This window comes from Bemisia tabaci, chromosome 5, assembly GCF_918797505.1.
Source record: "Bemisia tabaci chromosome 5, PGI_BMITA_v3".
NCBI lineage: Eukaryota > Metazoa > Arthropoda > Insecta > Hemiptera > Aleyrodidae > Bemisia > Bemisia tabaci.
The window spans coordinates 47096258-47114219 of record NC_092797.1 but is presented as its reverse complement, the minus strand read 5'-3'; the positions used below and the strand labels follow the sequence as shown (position 1 = coordinate 47114219).

The following is a 17962-nucleotide window of genomic DNA, read 5'->3' as shown; positions in this document are numbered from 1 at the left end:
GAATGACCGAGCGATCCGATGCAAAAATCTTTTCTGAGTATGTTGGGAAACCGTGAGGGAAATCAGGTGGTATCGACAAACAAGAAATGGAAAGAGAAAGCAGTCGGTGTTACGGTAAATATGTTTAGCGGCCGATCGATAATTATTGAACGATGATTACGAACATGATGAGACAACTGTAAGTAAAGGCTGTTTGCCGCTTATCTCTATGATAAACCTTGCCCAGTTTGTCTGAACTCGAGAAAAGGCTAGCGCATCTCATTGTCAGCAGCTTAGTTTCACTCGCACCGTAGGATCGGCCTACGCAGGCCGCTCAAATGAAAAGCACCGCAACAACTATCGGATATCGTTTGTGTTTTCTGTGTTGATTTTTGTACGGTGCGTTTAATTTACCAAACGGAGCCATAAAAAACGGTCGTCATGAGTGCAACGGTGGGACTTTTTACTAAGTGGTCGGTCAAAGGTAGTAGACAGCAAGTCTTGCTGCAAGTTTCTAAGCTTTTCTCAACGGACCCCAAGGACTTTTTAATAAATAACCCAGAATACAGCTTTCTGAAGCAGCTTGATCTCGCAGAAGAAAATTCCGGAGTGTATCACGGAAAATGGGACGCCAATGGACAGGTTTGATCATGTTTTCCGTTGATTAGAAATGAGAATTATCCGACCTCAGGCTGAACATAATGAAATTTTTACCGCGTGGAACTGCGGTCCTCAAATTTTTACCAAGATAATCAAGAGTAACTTCTTGCTTCGTCAAAACACGGTGACATTTAGTTCCTATGCGCCGTTACAGAATTTTGAGCGGCAATTCTTTCGACATGGATGTCATGCATGGTTGCGTAACAGCCGGCTGGAAGGAAAATGTTTGCAGATGCTGAAGTCATCAGAGCTGACAACTCCTCCGTATTTTACGGGCTCCAACGAGGCCCAGCGTTTTACACTGCAGTGCCACTGCTCGGTGTACTGTAATAGCGCACATATCTGTGCACTTATTAAAGTGCTCCATAGTTGAGTGAAATTCATTTGGTCTTTTGCAAAACCCGGCGAAATCGTCTTTTGGGCTCAAACTGCCCGTCTTATGCAAAGAGGTGATCAACAATTCAAAAATTGGACTAGTCTAGTTACTCAATGTATTTTGGGATCTATCGTTGCATTAGAAATCAGAGAAAGTACGACGTATGAGCTTTCAGGCGTTGCCAAAATTTCTTTTGATACATCACAAACTTTTAGGGGAAATGAACACTTTCCCTCTGATTTTTCAGAAAAAATATTCGCATTTTATCTGAAGTAAGGGGAAATTGCAAGGAGAAATATCTATAGCTCTCCTCAAAAATCAATGTTTTCAGGGGAAATTTGGCAACTCCTGAAAGCTTATACAGCGTCTTTCCATAGTATGCGCAGAGTAGAGCTGGATCGTCCATTATTTTTATTAAGTGGCACGATTTGAAACGCACCAAAACACGCTCACATGCAGAATCAGATACATAGATATCAGTAGACAGTATCTAGACCATAATCATATGGAGAATGAGGTGAAATTTGTGAAAACCTACAAATTTAATCTCGCTGAAACTATGGCAACCCTAATTTTAGAACCCCATTATGCTAATATAACCAACAAAGCCAAAACTAAAGACCAGAACACATAAGAGACTAGACTGGGAATCGCAGCTTTGCTTATTAAATACACGTGATTTCGGATAGTCAGGACGAGCGGATAATCAATAATTGATTATCCGGAAATTTGGAACAATAGATTCTGGCCTGGTTTAAAAACAACGTATGTGCCATTGGTTTCCCTATGCACATAAGTGTTTTTTCAGATGAGCCAGAATCTATAGTTCCAAATTGCAAAATGCAGTCCAATTTTTAGCCGTGTGAGTCTGAGTATTGAGCACCCACGTTCTTTATGGGTTATTTTAAGTGTAATTTTGATGAATTATTAACTATCGCATATTTCAGGTTCTGACCTCGTACAGTCCAGCCAGCAGAACTCCAATCGCCAGTGTTCGCGAAGGATCGCTGAAGGATTTGGACAACTGCGTCACAGCCGCCTCCGAGGCATGGAAGCTCTGGGCCGATTTGCCGGCCCCGCGAAGAGGAGAAATCGTCAGACAAATAGGAAACGCGTTGCGCGAGAAGATCGTTCCTCTCGGAAAACTAGTTTCTTTAGAAATGGGTAAGATCGTACAGCCCCGGATAGACGATCAAATTCCCGCACCAATTCCGATCAAAGTAGCATCAAAGTGTCGGGAGACATCAGTCTTAAACTCATTAATTTGCTTAATTTTAAAATGAAAACTTGGCAGAAATGTTTCCTGTGGCAGGAAATGATGAATGGTGGCACTCCATTCTGATCTTACTTTGAACAAATAAGTGCGGCCCGTCAAAATTTGATGATAGATGGTGACCATCAGTCATCAGCATGTCTACTTTGATCGGAATTGGTTCGGAATTTGATCGTCTATCCAGGGCTTACTAATCAATGTCGCATACTCGATGCTCATAATCGAGGCGCCTTGCACCGGCGTTTGGATACAACTATTCGTACTCTATGAAAGTGCGTGTTGCAGATACGCAAAAATGCAGGCGTTTTTGGTCTCTCGACCGCGTCCGCTCGGCTCGCCCAGCGCATCAATGTGAGCCACGCGGCGCGCGATGGGGGTCGTCGCTAGAACTTTGCATTAGTGATTCATAAACATGAAAGTGAAGAAGATGGTGGCTTTTAAATAATTTTATTGACCCTTATCAATTCGTTTTCCCTCATTTGTTTAAAAAAATATCGAAAAAGTTAGGTGAAAAGATTATTATACCAGATGCAAATTTCTTTTCAAATTTGTACGGTAAATGCAATTTTTGCAACAAAAATTACTGTGAGTAACTCCTAACCAAGATATCAACGTTTTTCATGCATTCATTTTTATGATCATAGAATAAACTATGATCTACTTGAGTAAAATCGCACATTAACGTTAAGGTTGCAATGTCAACTTTTGAAACAGAAACATATAATGAAAGAATGATTAAATTAGTACCTCCCCTGGTAAAAATTGGCAGTAGAATCTGAGTTCCAAAATACCATAGACCTACAGCCGGCTGTAAGATTTCCAATAGCTTCTATAGTCGGCTACACAATTTCTTGTAGCCTTTTATAGCCGATGGCGATTAAGCAACAGCCAGGCGATAAAGTGTATGCTAAACGTTACTAATTACGGATGCTAGGACTTAGTGAGTTTTTGGAATACTGCTCTCTTTTTGGGCCGTAGTATCTTGATTTATTTTGCGAGGAAAGCTCTTTATTTTTGATGGATGCCTGCTATTACTAATATATCAGAGCGCCTTCAGTTTCGTATGATACTGTGCAATACCTCTGGTGTGAAATAGTTGCTTCAAGCGCCGTGGCAGGCGGGCAGCCGGAGCAGCGACGCACTGGCGCCTACAAACCTAACAGGGATACTTCACGCGTTGCGCAATGCGTGAAGTATCCCTGTTAGGTTTGTAGGCGCCAGTGCGTCGCCGCTCCGCTTTGTGTTAGACTCTAATATTTAATCTGGCGGAATCAGCGTTATTCAACTCATGATTTTGAAATGTTTGCACATCCTGTATGGATTATTCTCATTTTAATTGATGAAAAAAAATATGTATTAAAGGAAAATATAATGTGTGTTTTGTAAATATTAAGGTGGTTCCGTGCCAAACTTAATGATTTCCAAAGCACACGAATTTCTACACAATTTCTCATAGCCTTTTACAATCGATGGCGAAAAAGCAACAGCCAGGCGATAAAGTGTAAAGCCCGGCTGCATAATTTTTTATCGCTTCGTATAGCCCGGCCGTATGATTTTCTGCGCATTCTACAGCCAGCTATATGATTTTCTGTAGCCTTCTTTAGCCGGCTATAGGAATTCCTATGGTATTTTGAAACGCAGCTCTTATCGCCAATTTTTACCAGGGTCGTCTTGTGGTTTACTATAAGGGTTAATTTATCGTTTTTGATTTCAACAGATTTTTATTACTCAAACGATTTCAAGTGCACTGTCAGAAAAATAAGTTTTAATGTAAAAGGGAAGGGCGTGTAAAACATTATGGAAAGCATCACCAGATTTATGGATAGCTCTGATCCATTTGAGTATGTCTAGTAAAAATGATGTTAATCAAAAAGATGAGATATTTTTTCAACTCTGTTTAATACCAAGGTATTGGGTAACTGTTAACTATCTGCTCCATAGGGAAGATACTGCCTGAAGGAATCGGCGAAGTTCAAGAATACGTAGATATCTGTGATTATGCGGTGGGCTTGTCTAGAAGTTTGTCCGGTCAGATTCTCCCATCAGAGAGACCCGATCATGCATTGCTGGAACAGTGGAATCCTCTTGGTGTTGTAGGTGTCATCTCAGCTTTCAACTTCCCCGTCGCCGTCTACGGTTGGAACAGTGCTATTGCAATGGTATGATTTCAGCATAAAAATAAATATAATATGTATGGAATATCTTCGTTAAAAAGAAGGGTTTTCTTTATAAACAGAAAAAAAGAAAGAAAAAAGTCTTACACTGGAAAAAAGACATATTGGATCTAGAGTCCAGACTCTTAAAAACATCAACAAGAAAAAGTACTCTTGATTCAATCAGAATCTAGCTTAAATCAAGAACCAAGCCTCTTAATTTAAGCGGATTTCGTTTTGATTCAAGCAAAAATCCGATTGAATCAAGAGTATTTTTTCTTGTCAATGTTTTCAAGAGTCTGGGCTCTAGATCCAATGTGTTTTTTTTTTCCAGTGTACAGTAGGGAAAAATTCGAGTTAACGTTTCCCATTTTCTGCTTTGCATGATTCTTAATTTCTAATGATAAAAGAGTTTTGTACCTAATGCGATTAAGCAGAAACTGCTTCGTTAACAGTAACACTTTCTTTAAGTAGATCTCTATCATACGACTGAACTATACCTGTTGCCGAAGAGAAAGACGAGAAGACTAAATTCTCTCCTTTCATACAAACAAGATCCAGTATGCTCACTGAAGTATCGGTGGCTAAAGTTGAAAAATGCGTACAGAAAGGTGGATAAATCTCCGTTCTTATTTTATTGATATTGATGATTGCGAAACAACAGTTTTCCTTGTAATTTTCTGTACTTAATTTTTTTATACTACTCATCTTAAAACGTTCTGATTAGATCTCTGCTAGAAATAAAAAGAACACATTCATTAATGTTTAAACGTTACAATGGAGATATGCACTATTCAACTTTAGATATCGATAATAATCTTCACTTGAGAGGGTACCTATGGGAGAACGTGAGAATATCATTGAGTTGAGGGCATCATTGCACTCACCTCCTCAAATAAATCTTAACACTCAGAAAATACTGATGAAGTTGAATGAAGTGAATGACCATTTTTTTCTCTGACATTCCAGGTTTGTGGGGATACTTTACTTTGGAAAGGAGCGCCAAGCACTCCATTATGCTCCATAGCCACCACCAAAATCGTGTCGAAAGTCCTCGAGGAGAACAATTTACCAGGCGGTATTGCGTCTCTATGTTTAGGAGGTTCCGAAATCGGCCAGGCAATCGCGAGGGACAAAAGGATTCCTTTGGTATCATTCACTGGCAGTTGCAAAGTTGGACAGCAGGTGGGGGTCGTGATAATTTGTACTTTCCTTTCAATAATTTTTACCATGAATCGGTCGAAGCTTTTAAAGGATTGAATTCTTCGTCGGAAGTATCATTTCACGATGAAGGGTTGACTTACTTATGCGTCGACACGGTTCATCGAAAAGTTATCTGAAGCAACCGCATTATTCACTGGTCTGCGCCACTACACCGTTAATGGGTTTTTGAATGATACAACTATTCGGCCTTTGAAGCCACGCTGGGAAGTATCTTTTCCCCATGAAGGAGTTTTTTACGCGTCCTTATTCTGCATTAAAGAATTATCCCAAGCAACCGCATTTCTTCAGGATCTACGCCACTACACTGTTGATGGGTTTTGAAATGATGCAGTTATTCGTCCTCTGAGACGACGCGAGGAAGTATCTTTTCCCAATGAAGGCGTTTTTTACGCGTCGTCATTCTGAATTGAAGGATTATCTCAAGTAACCGCAGAACTCGCCAATCTACTCTGCTCAGATGCTGACTGGACTTTGGAATGATGCAACTATTGGGCCTCTGGGACTATGCTAGGAAGTATCTTTTCACAATGAAGGCGTTCCATATGCGTCAACAATATCATTATTTCTCATTTATTTTGGCGTCTTCAGAATCATGGCCACATCTCGAGGCTTTCTGCAAGGCAAGAGGGTAAAGAGAGTAAAGATCCATTACAAAGGGATCACCGCGCCGTATCCTCACGAAAAAACGTAACTACATATCAATGTTGTCAAATTTACCTTTGCAAATTGTAATTTTTCCAGGAGAACCTTAGGTACAATCTAGCTGCAAAAATCACAGATTTTTCCTCCGATCCCGTGCAAAAATTACAAAAATATTGGAAAAAATTGCACGGGTATATTCGCGTAGATATTCGAACTATTTGAATCAATTTTACAACCTTGGAATGGCGTAACGTTCCTTCGTTCGGGAAACGACGAAATGTCTAGCTCCAGCACCGAACAAGGTACACGCTTCGCTGCAGTCTCATCGTTGATACCTATGCAAGAGCATTCCAATGTCGCTAACCTTGCAAACATAAACGATCATCTAAACTAGTTTCATCTCTACTCCCAATAAACTATGAATTCGAGACGAAAATTACCGTCGCAAAGTTTACTTTTTGCAAAGAATGTACCTAAGTTGCACAATCCTAGCAACATTGAAATGCTCTTAGTTCCTTTTTGCAAAATGCGATCCAATTGGTTGTTGCTGCAAAAAAATAGCTTCCCACAACCTACTATACGATGCTCCAGTGACCATGTAAGTTGGGCCGAGCACTAAATTTTCGGAAAGAAAGCCTTTCCCCTACTTGGTTTCTCACATAATATCCGCCCGAGTTTTGCATATCTTCCGTTTCTCCTCATCGCAGCTTCCATCAAACCGCAATTGCCCGGAAACTAGGACCGCACATCTTATCTGATAAAATCGTTCGCCCTTTAGACCGATTCTGGGGAGTTAGGCTAGATTAGTCGATGAGTCAACTGTTGATCTAATTTCATTACGTGAACGTAGAAGAAAAACGGGGTAAAAAATCACTAACGTACCTGCATGTGATCAATTTTCAAGGACAATTCTGTAATTTCTCCTACGATTTTAAATAGATTAAAACGCGTAATATCGAAAATCTAAGCTCAGATTCGGATTCCTCGTGAAAAACTGATGCGATATCATGCATCAAATTTTAGAATAGCGTGAAGGAAAGAGGTTTGATGACGTAAAAAAACACTAATGTGTGATCAATTTTCAAGGATAATTCTGTAATTTCTCCTACGATTTTAAATAGATTAAAACGCGTAATATCGAAAATCTAAGCTCAGATTCGGATTCCTCGTGAAAAATTGATAAGATTTCATGTATCATATGTTAAAATGGCGTGAAGGAAAAAGGTTTAACGACGCGTGTAGATTCTGTTATACTTTCCCTTTGAACTACGCCGCCGCGGCGCTTAGCGTTCGGTTTCGTCCCGAGGAATTCCTCACGATAAATTCTTATTCTTCCTCCTCCGCTGACCCACTGAGCACTACCCATGTTGCCACGTTGGATTCATATGCTCGAATCAGTATGTCTACGTTACGTCTCTTTCCTTCACGCTATGCTCGGGTATGATACATGAAATTGTATCAATTTTTAACGAGGAATCCGAATCTGAACTTCGATTTTGGGTATCACGCGTTTTAAGTCAAATTTTCCAAATTCGAAAATCTGAAATGACTGACGTGGCTTAAAATGCCATCTCGGCTCCTGTTCGATGGATTTTCCTGAAATTCGGTGTCAGGGTATGATACATGAAATCGCATCGATTTTTTACGAGGAATCCGAATCTGAGCTTCGATTTTGGGGATCACGCGTTCGAAATCAAAATCTGTCAAAATTCAAAATTCGAAAATCCGAAATGGCTTAAAATGCTATCTCGGCCCCTGTTCGATGGATTTTTCTGAAATTCGCTGTCAGGAGGTACTTTTCGACAGGAAACTCGAATTCATAGTTCATTTTTTAAAATTCTCAAATTCAAGATGGCGGACGTGGGCTAAAATGCTATCTCGGTTTCTGTTTGTTCGAGTCTTGTGAAACGCGGTACCTCACAGTATTTTTCAACGGAAAACTCGAATTTTTAGTCAACTTTTTAAAATTCTCAACTCCAAAATGTTGGATGTGGCCTAAAATGAGCCTCAGTTCTGGCCTCCGTTTCTGTTCGTTAGAGCTTTGTGAACCGCGGGATCAGGGGTACTTTTCGACGGAAAACTCGAATTTTTAGTCGATTTTTGAAAATTCTCAAATCCAAGATGGCGGACGTGGCCTAAAATGCTATGTCGGCTCCTGTTCGATGGATTTTTTTGAAACTCGGTGTCTGAGGGTATTTTTCGACCGGAAACTCGAATTTTTACTATGTTTAAAAATTCTCAAATCCAAGATGGAGGACGTGGTCTAAAATGCTATGTCGGCTCCTGTTCGATGGATTTATGGCGCCCCCTTACTACATGCCTACTCTTGTATTTCTGTGCAGCCGCAAATTTAGGCTCAAGGGGCGCCTGACCGTCTATGGACCAGGTGGAGTTTTTGTCCTGAAAATTTACCTTTAGACGGCAATTCTCTTTATATTTTGTCTATGCTTTTTATGCCCCCCCCCTTTCTCGAGGACTCTCTTTTCACTTTTCTTGCCTCCTTTTTCCTTCCATTTCCCCCCTTCTTCCTTGCTTCCACTGCCCAACCTTGTTTCCTTTTCCTTTTTTCCCCTTGTCCTTTCTTCCCTTTCTTCCCTTTCTCCCCTTTTTTCCCTTTTCCTTTCCCCCCTTTTTTTCCCTCTCTTCTTCTTTCGTGGCGCCCCCAAAGGCTGGCGCCCGTGTGCGCCGCACGCCCTGCACACGCCCTCAGTCCGGGCCTGTACCTATGTCGATTCTAAAATTAGCCAGTTATACATATTGACCCCCGATGTAGTGCCCTCAGGCGGTCCCGGGGTTTTATTAAGTTAAGTTCCGTCAATTAAGTATAGCTACCCGTATGCATTTTGAATAATCATGTCACCTTGTAAATTAAAATAATTTAATAAATAAATTTTAAAAAAAATTACGGTGAAACTAACAGACCACGTATCTTGTTTGCGGTATTTAAAAATCCTCGCTCCCATTTTATTTGTATTATTTTGAAGAAGAATAAATCGTTATCTTTCCTTGAAATTTTCACCGAGTTTTCTCCGCACAGAAAAGGAAAAACACGGAAGTTTTCAAGAATTTACGTTGAGTGGTTTTCTGTTTAAAAGATAAAGTATGACAGGAAGTCTACGACGTCGCAAACCGAGATACGTGCTTCGGTAGTTTCACCATCGCGATATAGTAATTCTTTATTGCTAAATGTTTTCTCGGAAATATGAATCAATTTTCTCATCATGAACCATGAATTTCTCAGTTGATCTTTTTATTAGGTTTTAACATTTTTTTTTTCTCCAGGTCGGCGTGGAAGTGCAACAACGGTTTGGGCGATCCATCCTGGAGCTCGGTGGCAACAATGCAATAATTGTAGCAGAGGATGCCGACATCGATATGGTAATTCAGTCGGCCGTCTTCGCTTGTGCTGGCACAGCTGGTCAACGATGCACCACTACCAGACGACTCATCGTTCACAAAAAGGTATTATGCTCTCTCATCGACATTCATTCGCAAGCATGTGAAGAACGTGTATTTTGCTTGCCTTCAAATTCAGCGCATAAGCAAAAAATTTACTAAGAGCGTTAGGTACTAAAGCGAAAAAAATATATATCGACGGCGTAAGTCCGCAATCACATTTCTCCTTTGCGGTGTCTGAAAATCTCCGCCTCTATGTTATTTCCTAAAGGAGAACAAAGTTTTTGAAGTTTTTGCAGAATTTTCTTCGCACAGAGAAGAAAATCACGGCAGTTTTAAAGAATTGCCGTTGAGTAGTTTTCCGTCCAAAAAATAAAGTACAACAGGAAGTCTGCGACTACGCAAACAGGGCCGGATCTAGGGGATGGCCACATGGGCCGCGGCCCATGGCGGCAAATTTAGGGGGCGGCAAATGTTGTAATTTTTTTAAATATAGGTATACAAAAAATCGGATTCAGAAAAAAAATTACAGACGAGGAAAGGCGACAAAATCTCTCATTTCATGAGAGTATAGTAATTTCTAATTTTGTCGTCTTTCGGTGATACAAGAGACAGCACCTTTAATTAGTCGAGTTAAGAGAGAAACCAAACACGCAATTTGGCCTGGAACGGCGCGGCGCAAAAAGCAATGATAACGAGGACTTGAGATGAAAAGGAGAAACCCTCGGCGCGGCGGTCGGCATGTAACACATATCAGCTCCTACAAGACTGCATGAATACTTCACTCATTGCGTCAAACATAGTGCGGTCAGCTTGAAACGCATAGCGCCTACAAGACTGCATGAATACTTCACGCATTGCGTCAAACACGATGCGGTCAGCAGCGGTCGGCGAGAAACGCATAGCGCCTACAAATCTGCATGAATACTTCACGCATTGCGCCAAACCTATTGCGGTCAGCGCGGCGCGGCGGCGGAAGTTAAAATTATTAAATCACATTTCGTCACCTTCCAGGCAAAGTATCACAAGCGCTATGCGACGTTTAAAAATTTCCGCCGCCATTATATTTTTTTACAGAGAAATTGTTCAACGAAGCTGTCCGAAAATTACACCGAATTTTCTTTGTGCTGCCGATAAAATTTAGTGAAATTTTCGGGCAGATTCAACCAACAATTTCTCAGTGAAAAAATAAAATGGCGGCGGAAATTTTTAAACGTCGCATGGCGCTTGTGATACTTTGCCTGGAAGGTGACGATTTATGTTTGTTCTTTCATAATTTTTTCGTTCATTTCTTCAAATGGAAGGCCTCGTTCACACAGAGATATATATACGGAACTTAACTTTTGCGCAAAGTTTTGTGAACTTTTGCTAGTAGTGTTGACAGGGTTTTCGCAAATATGTGTCCAACAAGAATGAACGCGTCTAATGCACCCCTCTCCCTTCAGTACGTTCACTTAATGGTTTTTATTGATGTTTCAAAAGGAATGATAAGGGGGCGGCAAAATGCAGGCGGCCCATGGGCGGCAAGTTGGTAAATCCGGCCTTGTACGCAAACCGAGTTATGTGATTGCCGACTTACATCGTCGATATATTTGAAAACCTCATAGATATCGTCACTTCCCGGCCGAAGTAACACAAAGACCATGTGACGTTTCAAAATTTCCGCCGCCATTTTATTTTTTCACAGAGATATTGTTGGTTGAATCTGTTTGAAAATTTCACTGAATTGTATCGACAGCACAAAGACAATTTAGTGAAATTTTCGGACAGTTTCAATGAACAATTTCTCTGGTAAAAAAAAAAAAAAAAAAAAAAAAACAATGGCGGCGAAAATTTTGAAACGTCACATGGCGCTGGTGATACTTTGGCCGGGGGGTGACGATATATCGCTTCATAGGCTCTGACTGAGCCCGTAATCCATGTTCTGACTTATGAACCTGCTAAGTCCGCCTTCAATTCATTCATAGGCAATAAACCCACCGGAAAACGCGAATGGTAAGTTACTCGAAAAATACGATAGATAATAATGCATAAACCTATTGGTAGATAGAGTGCACTTGATTCCCCTTAAATTACGCGGCATAGGCAACAAACATACCGGGGAGCGAGGATAGTTTAATCAATAAATACATGGTAAGACTCACTCCTCAAACCATAGAAGTACCCCTTGACTTTTGAATGTTACTGACACCGCTTGTTTTTGCGACTGACCGGGTTTCATCTTCTTCTTGTCTAGGTTTACCCGCAAGTTTTGGAAAGGTTAATCAAAGCTTACGAGAAAGTTGTCCAAAGAATTGGTGATCCTTTGGATGAAAAAACTTTGTACGGGCCCTTGCACAATGCTGATGCTCTCCTCAAGTATAAAAAAACTATCGAAGAGGTGCAAACTAACGGAGGGAAAATCGAATTTGGTGGCCAAGTAAGTAATGATTTCTTTGATCAAAGACTCCCTTCATAACTCTCTCCTTTTTCACTCACGAACTCGCACCGACACGTTCGTTCATTTAATAAGTTTCTTCTTCTTCTTCTTCTTCCTCCTCTTCTTCTGTACAAAAAAAACAATATTCAACAGACATGTCATTTTGCAACAGTTTTAATTTTTTAAATCCATACTCTTTCTAACGCAGAGGCGGATCCAGCAGTTTGGCAACACCGGGTTGCCTCCATTTAAACCTATGTTAAATAATCGATTCTTGTCGGAGCACCTTGCCCCTCCAAGTATCGATACATTATTCCATAGATTCAAACGGAGAAAAACAATGTCGCCAGTTTGCTGGATCCGCCAATGTTCTTTCGTCGATTTAATGCTCCTCTTTGAGAAAATTCACGAACAGCACACAACAATAATATCAACAATATATTAGCGCAGCTGCAGTTATTTACACAAAAATCAGCGTGTAAGTGGTGAGTTATACATTTTTATTAGGTTCTTTAATCAAGGTACTCGCAAAATTTACAGCAAGAAGGCTACACCTAATACTTTTAATTTGACGCCACGAATTTGAATTACAGCTGGAAAAAAAGGCGTGCACCATAAATAGCGCCTTCAGCATCGTATGGATACTTCAATCACTACACCAGTGCACATACTTACGAGTACTGCGCTTGCCAGGGTGTGCAGGTACCTATACTGCCATGCTGAGGAAAAACGTCGTATGAACCTTCAGGCGTTGCCAAATTCCCTTCGGTAAAATTTGAATTTAAGAGGAAGTTGCCCTCATTAGTATTTCAATTTTTCAGACAATTTGCTCGCAATTTAATCTAAAATATCTGAAAAGTTCAAAGTAAAATATTCATAACTTGCCTTAAAAATATATATTTTATCCGGAGACATTTGGCAACTCTCGAATGTTCATACGGCGTTCTTCCTCAGCATGGCAGTATAGGTAAACCGTGTTTTTGGAGGTGTGTGTGTACATCATCCACCCACGATTTACGGATCGGGCGATCGGGCAAATTCTGCACACCTAGAGAAATTCAGACTCTAAGTAAGTTAAAAATTAGACAGTCGAACACTGCAGCTTGAGAAAATTTAAAATCTGTGTCATGATACTAAAAATTGAGTTAGGGCTAATGATTTTTTGCATAGGTAAGTATAATTGATACTAGTGGTATTCAAAAAAAAATCAATATCTCAATATTTCCAAAAAAGTCGCTGAATACGTTCATGCTCTGGGCCCTTTAAATGTGTTGAAGAACTGATTTGGTTTGCAGATCATTGATCGGCCAGGATTTTACGTGGAGCCCACCATAGTATCAGGTCTTAAGCACGATTCACCAATCATTAAAACAGAGACTTTTGCCCCAATTGTCTACGTTCTACCGACGGATTCAGTGGAGGAAGCGATTGCATGGAACAACGAAGTGGACCAGGGGTTATCTTCATCCATCTTCACAGAGAACTTTAGCACAGTGTTCAAGGTGGTATTTTTTTTTAAACGTTACTCAAGTTTTCCGTCGGATCCTCAAGTATTTTGGAATAGGTCAGTTCGACTTGGCTAGGGTGAGGGGGGAGGAGGGGTGCCTTTCTTTCTTGACTTTTTTATATGGACAATGATCAGAATGCCTCTCATAAAATCATGGGTACCTAATGTAACTAGATCAAATTACAGATGAAATCGGGAACATTTTTTAACTTTTCTAGGAAAACAGTTCATGGAAAATAGACTTTTTTTTTCTTTTTACGGTAGAGCAGTTGATGCGATTGAATTTTCATTCAATCTTGAGGTACAGACGTATGAACTGAAAAACCTCATGAAAATTAATTGCATTAAGTAATCCTACACTAGGTTGAGAAAAAGTACAAAACAATTAAGACTTGTACAGTTTAAGCCCCCCCCCCCCTCCCAATGGTTCTGGTACAATGGCCATGGTTCAGTGTGCCCCTCAAATTTGGTAACTTGTCACTCTCTCTTCATTTGAAAGATCTTGGCAGAATTAGAATTTTTGCTGATATTGCCTGCAATGAAGCATTTGGTCATTAATTTGACGTATTTATGCTAAAAGGAACTATTCTGGCATGCAAGCCCTATTCACATCGTTCCTTTTGGTATAAACAAGTCTAATTTCACCTCAAAGTTAGTGCAGCATGAGTTTAACTTCATAGAGACTAAGTTTTAGTTATAGGGAGTAAGATTATTAAAACCTCAACCAGATCAGCGTCATTTTAAATTCTAGTGGAAATTCTACGGCTGTTGATAAGCAAAACTAATACAAGCTGTTTTCTTAAACACAGTGGATCGGACCAAAGGGCTCAGATTGTGGTATCGTCAACATCAATATCCCAACGAATGGTGCGGAAATTGGAGGAGCGTTCGGAGGCGAAAAACACACTGGTGGAGGCCGAGAGAGTGGCTCAGACTCATGGAAACAGTACATGCGACGAAGTACGGTTACCTGGAACTATGGCAAAGGTCTCACTCTTGCTCAGGGTATAAAATTTGAGTAAGGGTTTTTACAGAAACAGTATTTTGAAGGATTACAATGTATGTATGAAGATACTTGGTTTCTACTCAACTACTTCAAACAAGATCTGAAAAAGATTTATTTGATAGGGAATCAGTGGTTTCTCTCAATTCGACTGTTCTTATCATGAGATTAAAAAATGTGAGTTATTTTTTTTAAAAAAATGAAAATGGGAAAAAATAAATTGAATGATTTTCTTTTCAATAAAATTGTTTATCACTTTCCCTCTTCAAGAAATCGCAAGTCCTACATTAAAATTTTTTCTGAGGCAATTATGGCGGCAAAAAAATATGAAATTATTTCGATATATTTGTTCTTGTTCCAAGACAAAATCTCTTTTTTATGATGAATATTTTAGCAGATGATGTTGTGGCATGAAATTAGAAACCACTATTATTCTTTCAGTTATTGCCTGCCATCTATCTCTTACACCTTGTAACCATGTTAAAGATACTGTCTAAGAGATTAGCTTGGATTTTTTTTAAAGAAAAAATTCAAACAGTGTGTCACTAAGAGCTTCAAAAGAGTAATCAAAGTTTGATAATCTTCATAATGAATTATTAATTTTGATTGGACTTCCAACACACTTGCCTATGCATGGAAGTTTGCTCATGGATTTTTTTTTTTAGAAGGCATAACGATTCGAAAGATCATATCATTTAAAATACAGCTATGTGACATCTATGCAAGTTTATGGCAAATTCAGAAATAGTTTTGAATAGAAGGAAGCTTCACGGAAAATAGATAAATGAAGACAAGATGATGTGCTACAATCAAAGTAAATTCATTTTATTCCTATTTCTTACAAAGAAAGGGAGAAATATGTACAGAAATTTGTTAAAATTTACAAAACAGGGTTGATCTATCTATACAAACGTTTCACGTTCAATGAGGGAAATTTCCTTAATTAGCTCTACAAATTGTTAAATATTTATAATCATACTTAAAACCGTACAATATACACTGGTTTTTATTCATTATAAAATATACTTACATATCTACAAAAAAACAACAATTCAAGATACAACGTACAAAACTCTGGTTCTGTACATGAAAACATATGTTGAAGGAAAGTTACTGATGGCTAAAATAAGTCTATGCAGGACTTCATAAATTAGTTTTATAAGCTGCGTGAACATTTTTTACCTTTCTAGTCAAAAAGTTGTAGAATTTTTGGAACTTTTGATACACAACTGATTGTTTTAACTTTAAATTGCGATCGAAATTTTCTAGAATATTTTTTACAGGGCATCAATTTCAAGCTCGAATTTAAAGTCATCTTGAATTCAAAACGATTAACCATCGCTAAATTTCAATTTATCACTCAGAAAAAGCTGCATAATTTTTTATGAATAAAAGAAGATGACTTTAATAAATAATTTTTCCTTTTTTTTTCATCATAATTTTTTCCAAGTACTGAAACCTATAAAATGCCTTCTAGCCGAGGCAAATATTAACTTTCAACTTTGACTGGCCTTTGGAAACCTCATTAATTTATAACACCACTTTGGCATAGCCCAGTCTTAAGGTTTTTTTCTACTTCTCTCGAAGGGAAAACAAAATTCAGACTGATTACTTGAACACCTCTGTGATTTGAAAGTATATAACATCAGATATACTATTAGCGAGTTTTATGATGACTGCAATTCTTTTATTATTAAACGCAAGGCTGTTGAGTTGAACGAGAAATAATAGGAAACACGAAAATTGAAAATCCTCTCATTACTTGCGTTGCTTTTTCTTTTGTAAATAAATAGAGACCAACTACTTCATCTAAATCATAATTTTGTCTAAATTTTCGCTCAATTGAAGGACCATCCGGGAAAAGGAGCACATATAGATTTGGTATTGTAAAAAATTGTGTTTCTTTGCCACTCTTCTATTTTGATAAAAATTTGTTTAGGAGAATGACTTCATAAGATGAAACAATTTTAAAGAGTGGTCATGTAGAGATAAATATTTGAGATTGACAAAAAAAACTTATCGTAAGAAGTACATCTTTACAACGTCAAATGCATTTATGCCCTTTTTTAAAATGGCCCACAATTTAATCTTGATTTGTAATACAAAACGAAAAAATGAAAACAGAGCATTTACGGTAAAAATGCATGATCAGATCTGGTATGAGTCTTTAAGGAAAGATTGACTGATGGGAATTTCCAGTTAACTTTGATTATTTTCAGATCACACAATAGGGTGATCAAAAAGTCCTGTATCACTAGGCTCAGGCACCACCTTTGTATCTTTTGAAAAAATTGAGATAGAGACTTGAAATTTCACATTTGATTCAATCTTCATTACAGTAATTAAAAAAAAAAAAAAAGCGGAAAACAGGAATCTAAAATTAGAAAATGCTGTAAAATGGCAAAAGAGCGCTGACACAATTTACTCAATGTAGTCCAATTCAACCACAATGCAGCATGTAAAAACAGAATTTCCAAAATTCAAATAAAAATCAGAACTGACAGCATTTCATGAAAACTGGAGATTCGAGGTCTTAGACGATTTACTCGACCAAGGTAGGATAAGTTCCATGAATTGCACTTAGAGGGGTCCTTCAAGTGTTGCGCCATGCACTTTCTATACTTCTCAACCGATGTTCAGCCTCTTTCTGGTTAGCAGATTCGAATTTAAGTAATACATGCAAAATAGACCCCTCTCCTCTTCTATTATAACTAATACATTTCTAGAAAGTGGTCCAACTTTATTCCCTCAAAATAATGCAGGCTCTATCAACCACTTCCAACAAGTCACATAATACTTGAATGCGTCTCAATTGATAAAACACGACAGATGGACAAAAATGGAGAACGTAGCTATGGCAGGTGCATTTTAAAGGTTTCGGAATTTTTTGGTGTTCCCAAGATGAAAAAGATATTCAAAGAAAAATTAAGTTATCATAATAAAAATAAAAAAAAAGAAAACAAAAAAATTCAACTTGAGTAAAAGTTGGTTTTAAAACCTCCATTAGAACAACCAATCTAGTTTCCACATCAAGATGCGGGGGTAAAAATTTCATAAAATAGATGCTTAAAAGCAGATAAGTTAAAAACAAGTTTCCATTCTTCACCTTTGAAATTCCAGTCGCATAAAATGCAAAACCTATCGATTTTATCGGTACATTGGGTGTTAAATAAATACCTCATTCTTAAAAAAGAATGAATATAAGGCTAAACAATTACTAGTTGGTTTTTTGTTTCATAGATGATAAAAAAAAAATACTTCAGTCTTCACAGAGAAGCAATTGACATCGCGGTACTGTTAGTAAAAGCATCATATCTGGGCCAGATACAT

The 17962-nt window shown here is 38.6% G+C and overlaps 1 protein-coding gene across 1 annotated transcript; it reads left to right on the top strand.

The window, feature by feature from the left end:
• Positions 1-237: 237 nt before the first annotated feature.
• Positions 238-17600, top strand: Aldh7A1 (aldehyde dehydrogenase 7 family member A1). Its single transcript, XM_019043660.2, has 8 exons — positions 238-621; positions 1963-2179; positions 4230-4447; positions 5411-5626; positions 9590-9769; positions 11940-12122; positions 13418-13624; positions 14439-17600. The coding sequence occupies exons 1-8, from the start codon at positions 421-423 to the stop codon at positions 14649-14651; spliced, it is 1635 nt and encodes a 544-aa protein (XP_018899205.2). The 5' UTR covers positions 238-420; the 3' UTR covers positions 14652-17600.
• Positions 17601-17962: the final 362 nt, after the last annotated feature.

Bases quoted from the DNA above. Each gene is read 5' to 3' on its own strand.
- Aldh7A1 (XM_019043660.2), top strand. From the start codon at position 421: ATGAGTGCAACGGTGGGACTTTTTACTAAGTGGTCGGTCAAAGGTAGT. The intron at 2,180-4,229 runs GTAAGATCGTAC...TCTGCTCCATAG, and splicing joins ACTAGTTTCTTTAGAAATGG to GGAAGATACTGCCTGAAGGA. The intron at 5,627-9,589 runs GTGGGGGTCGTG...TTTTTTCTCCAG, and splicing joins GTTGCAAAGTTGGACAGCAG to GTCGGCGTGGAAGTGCAACA.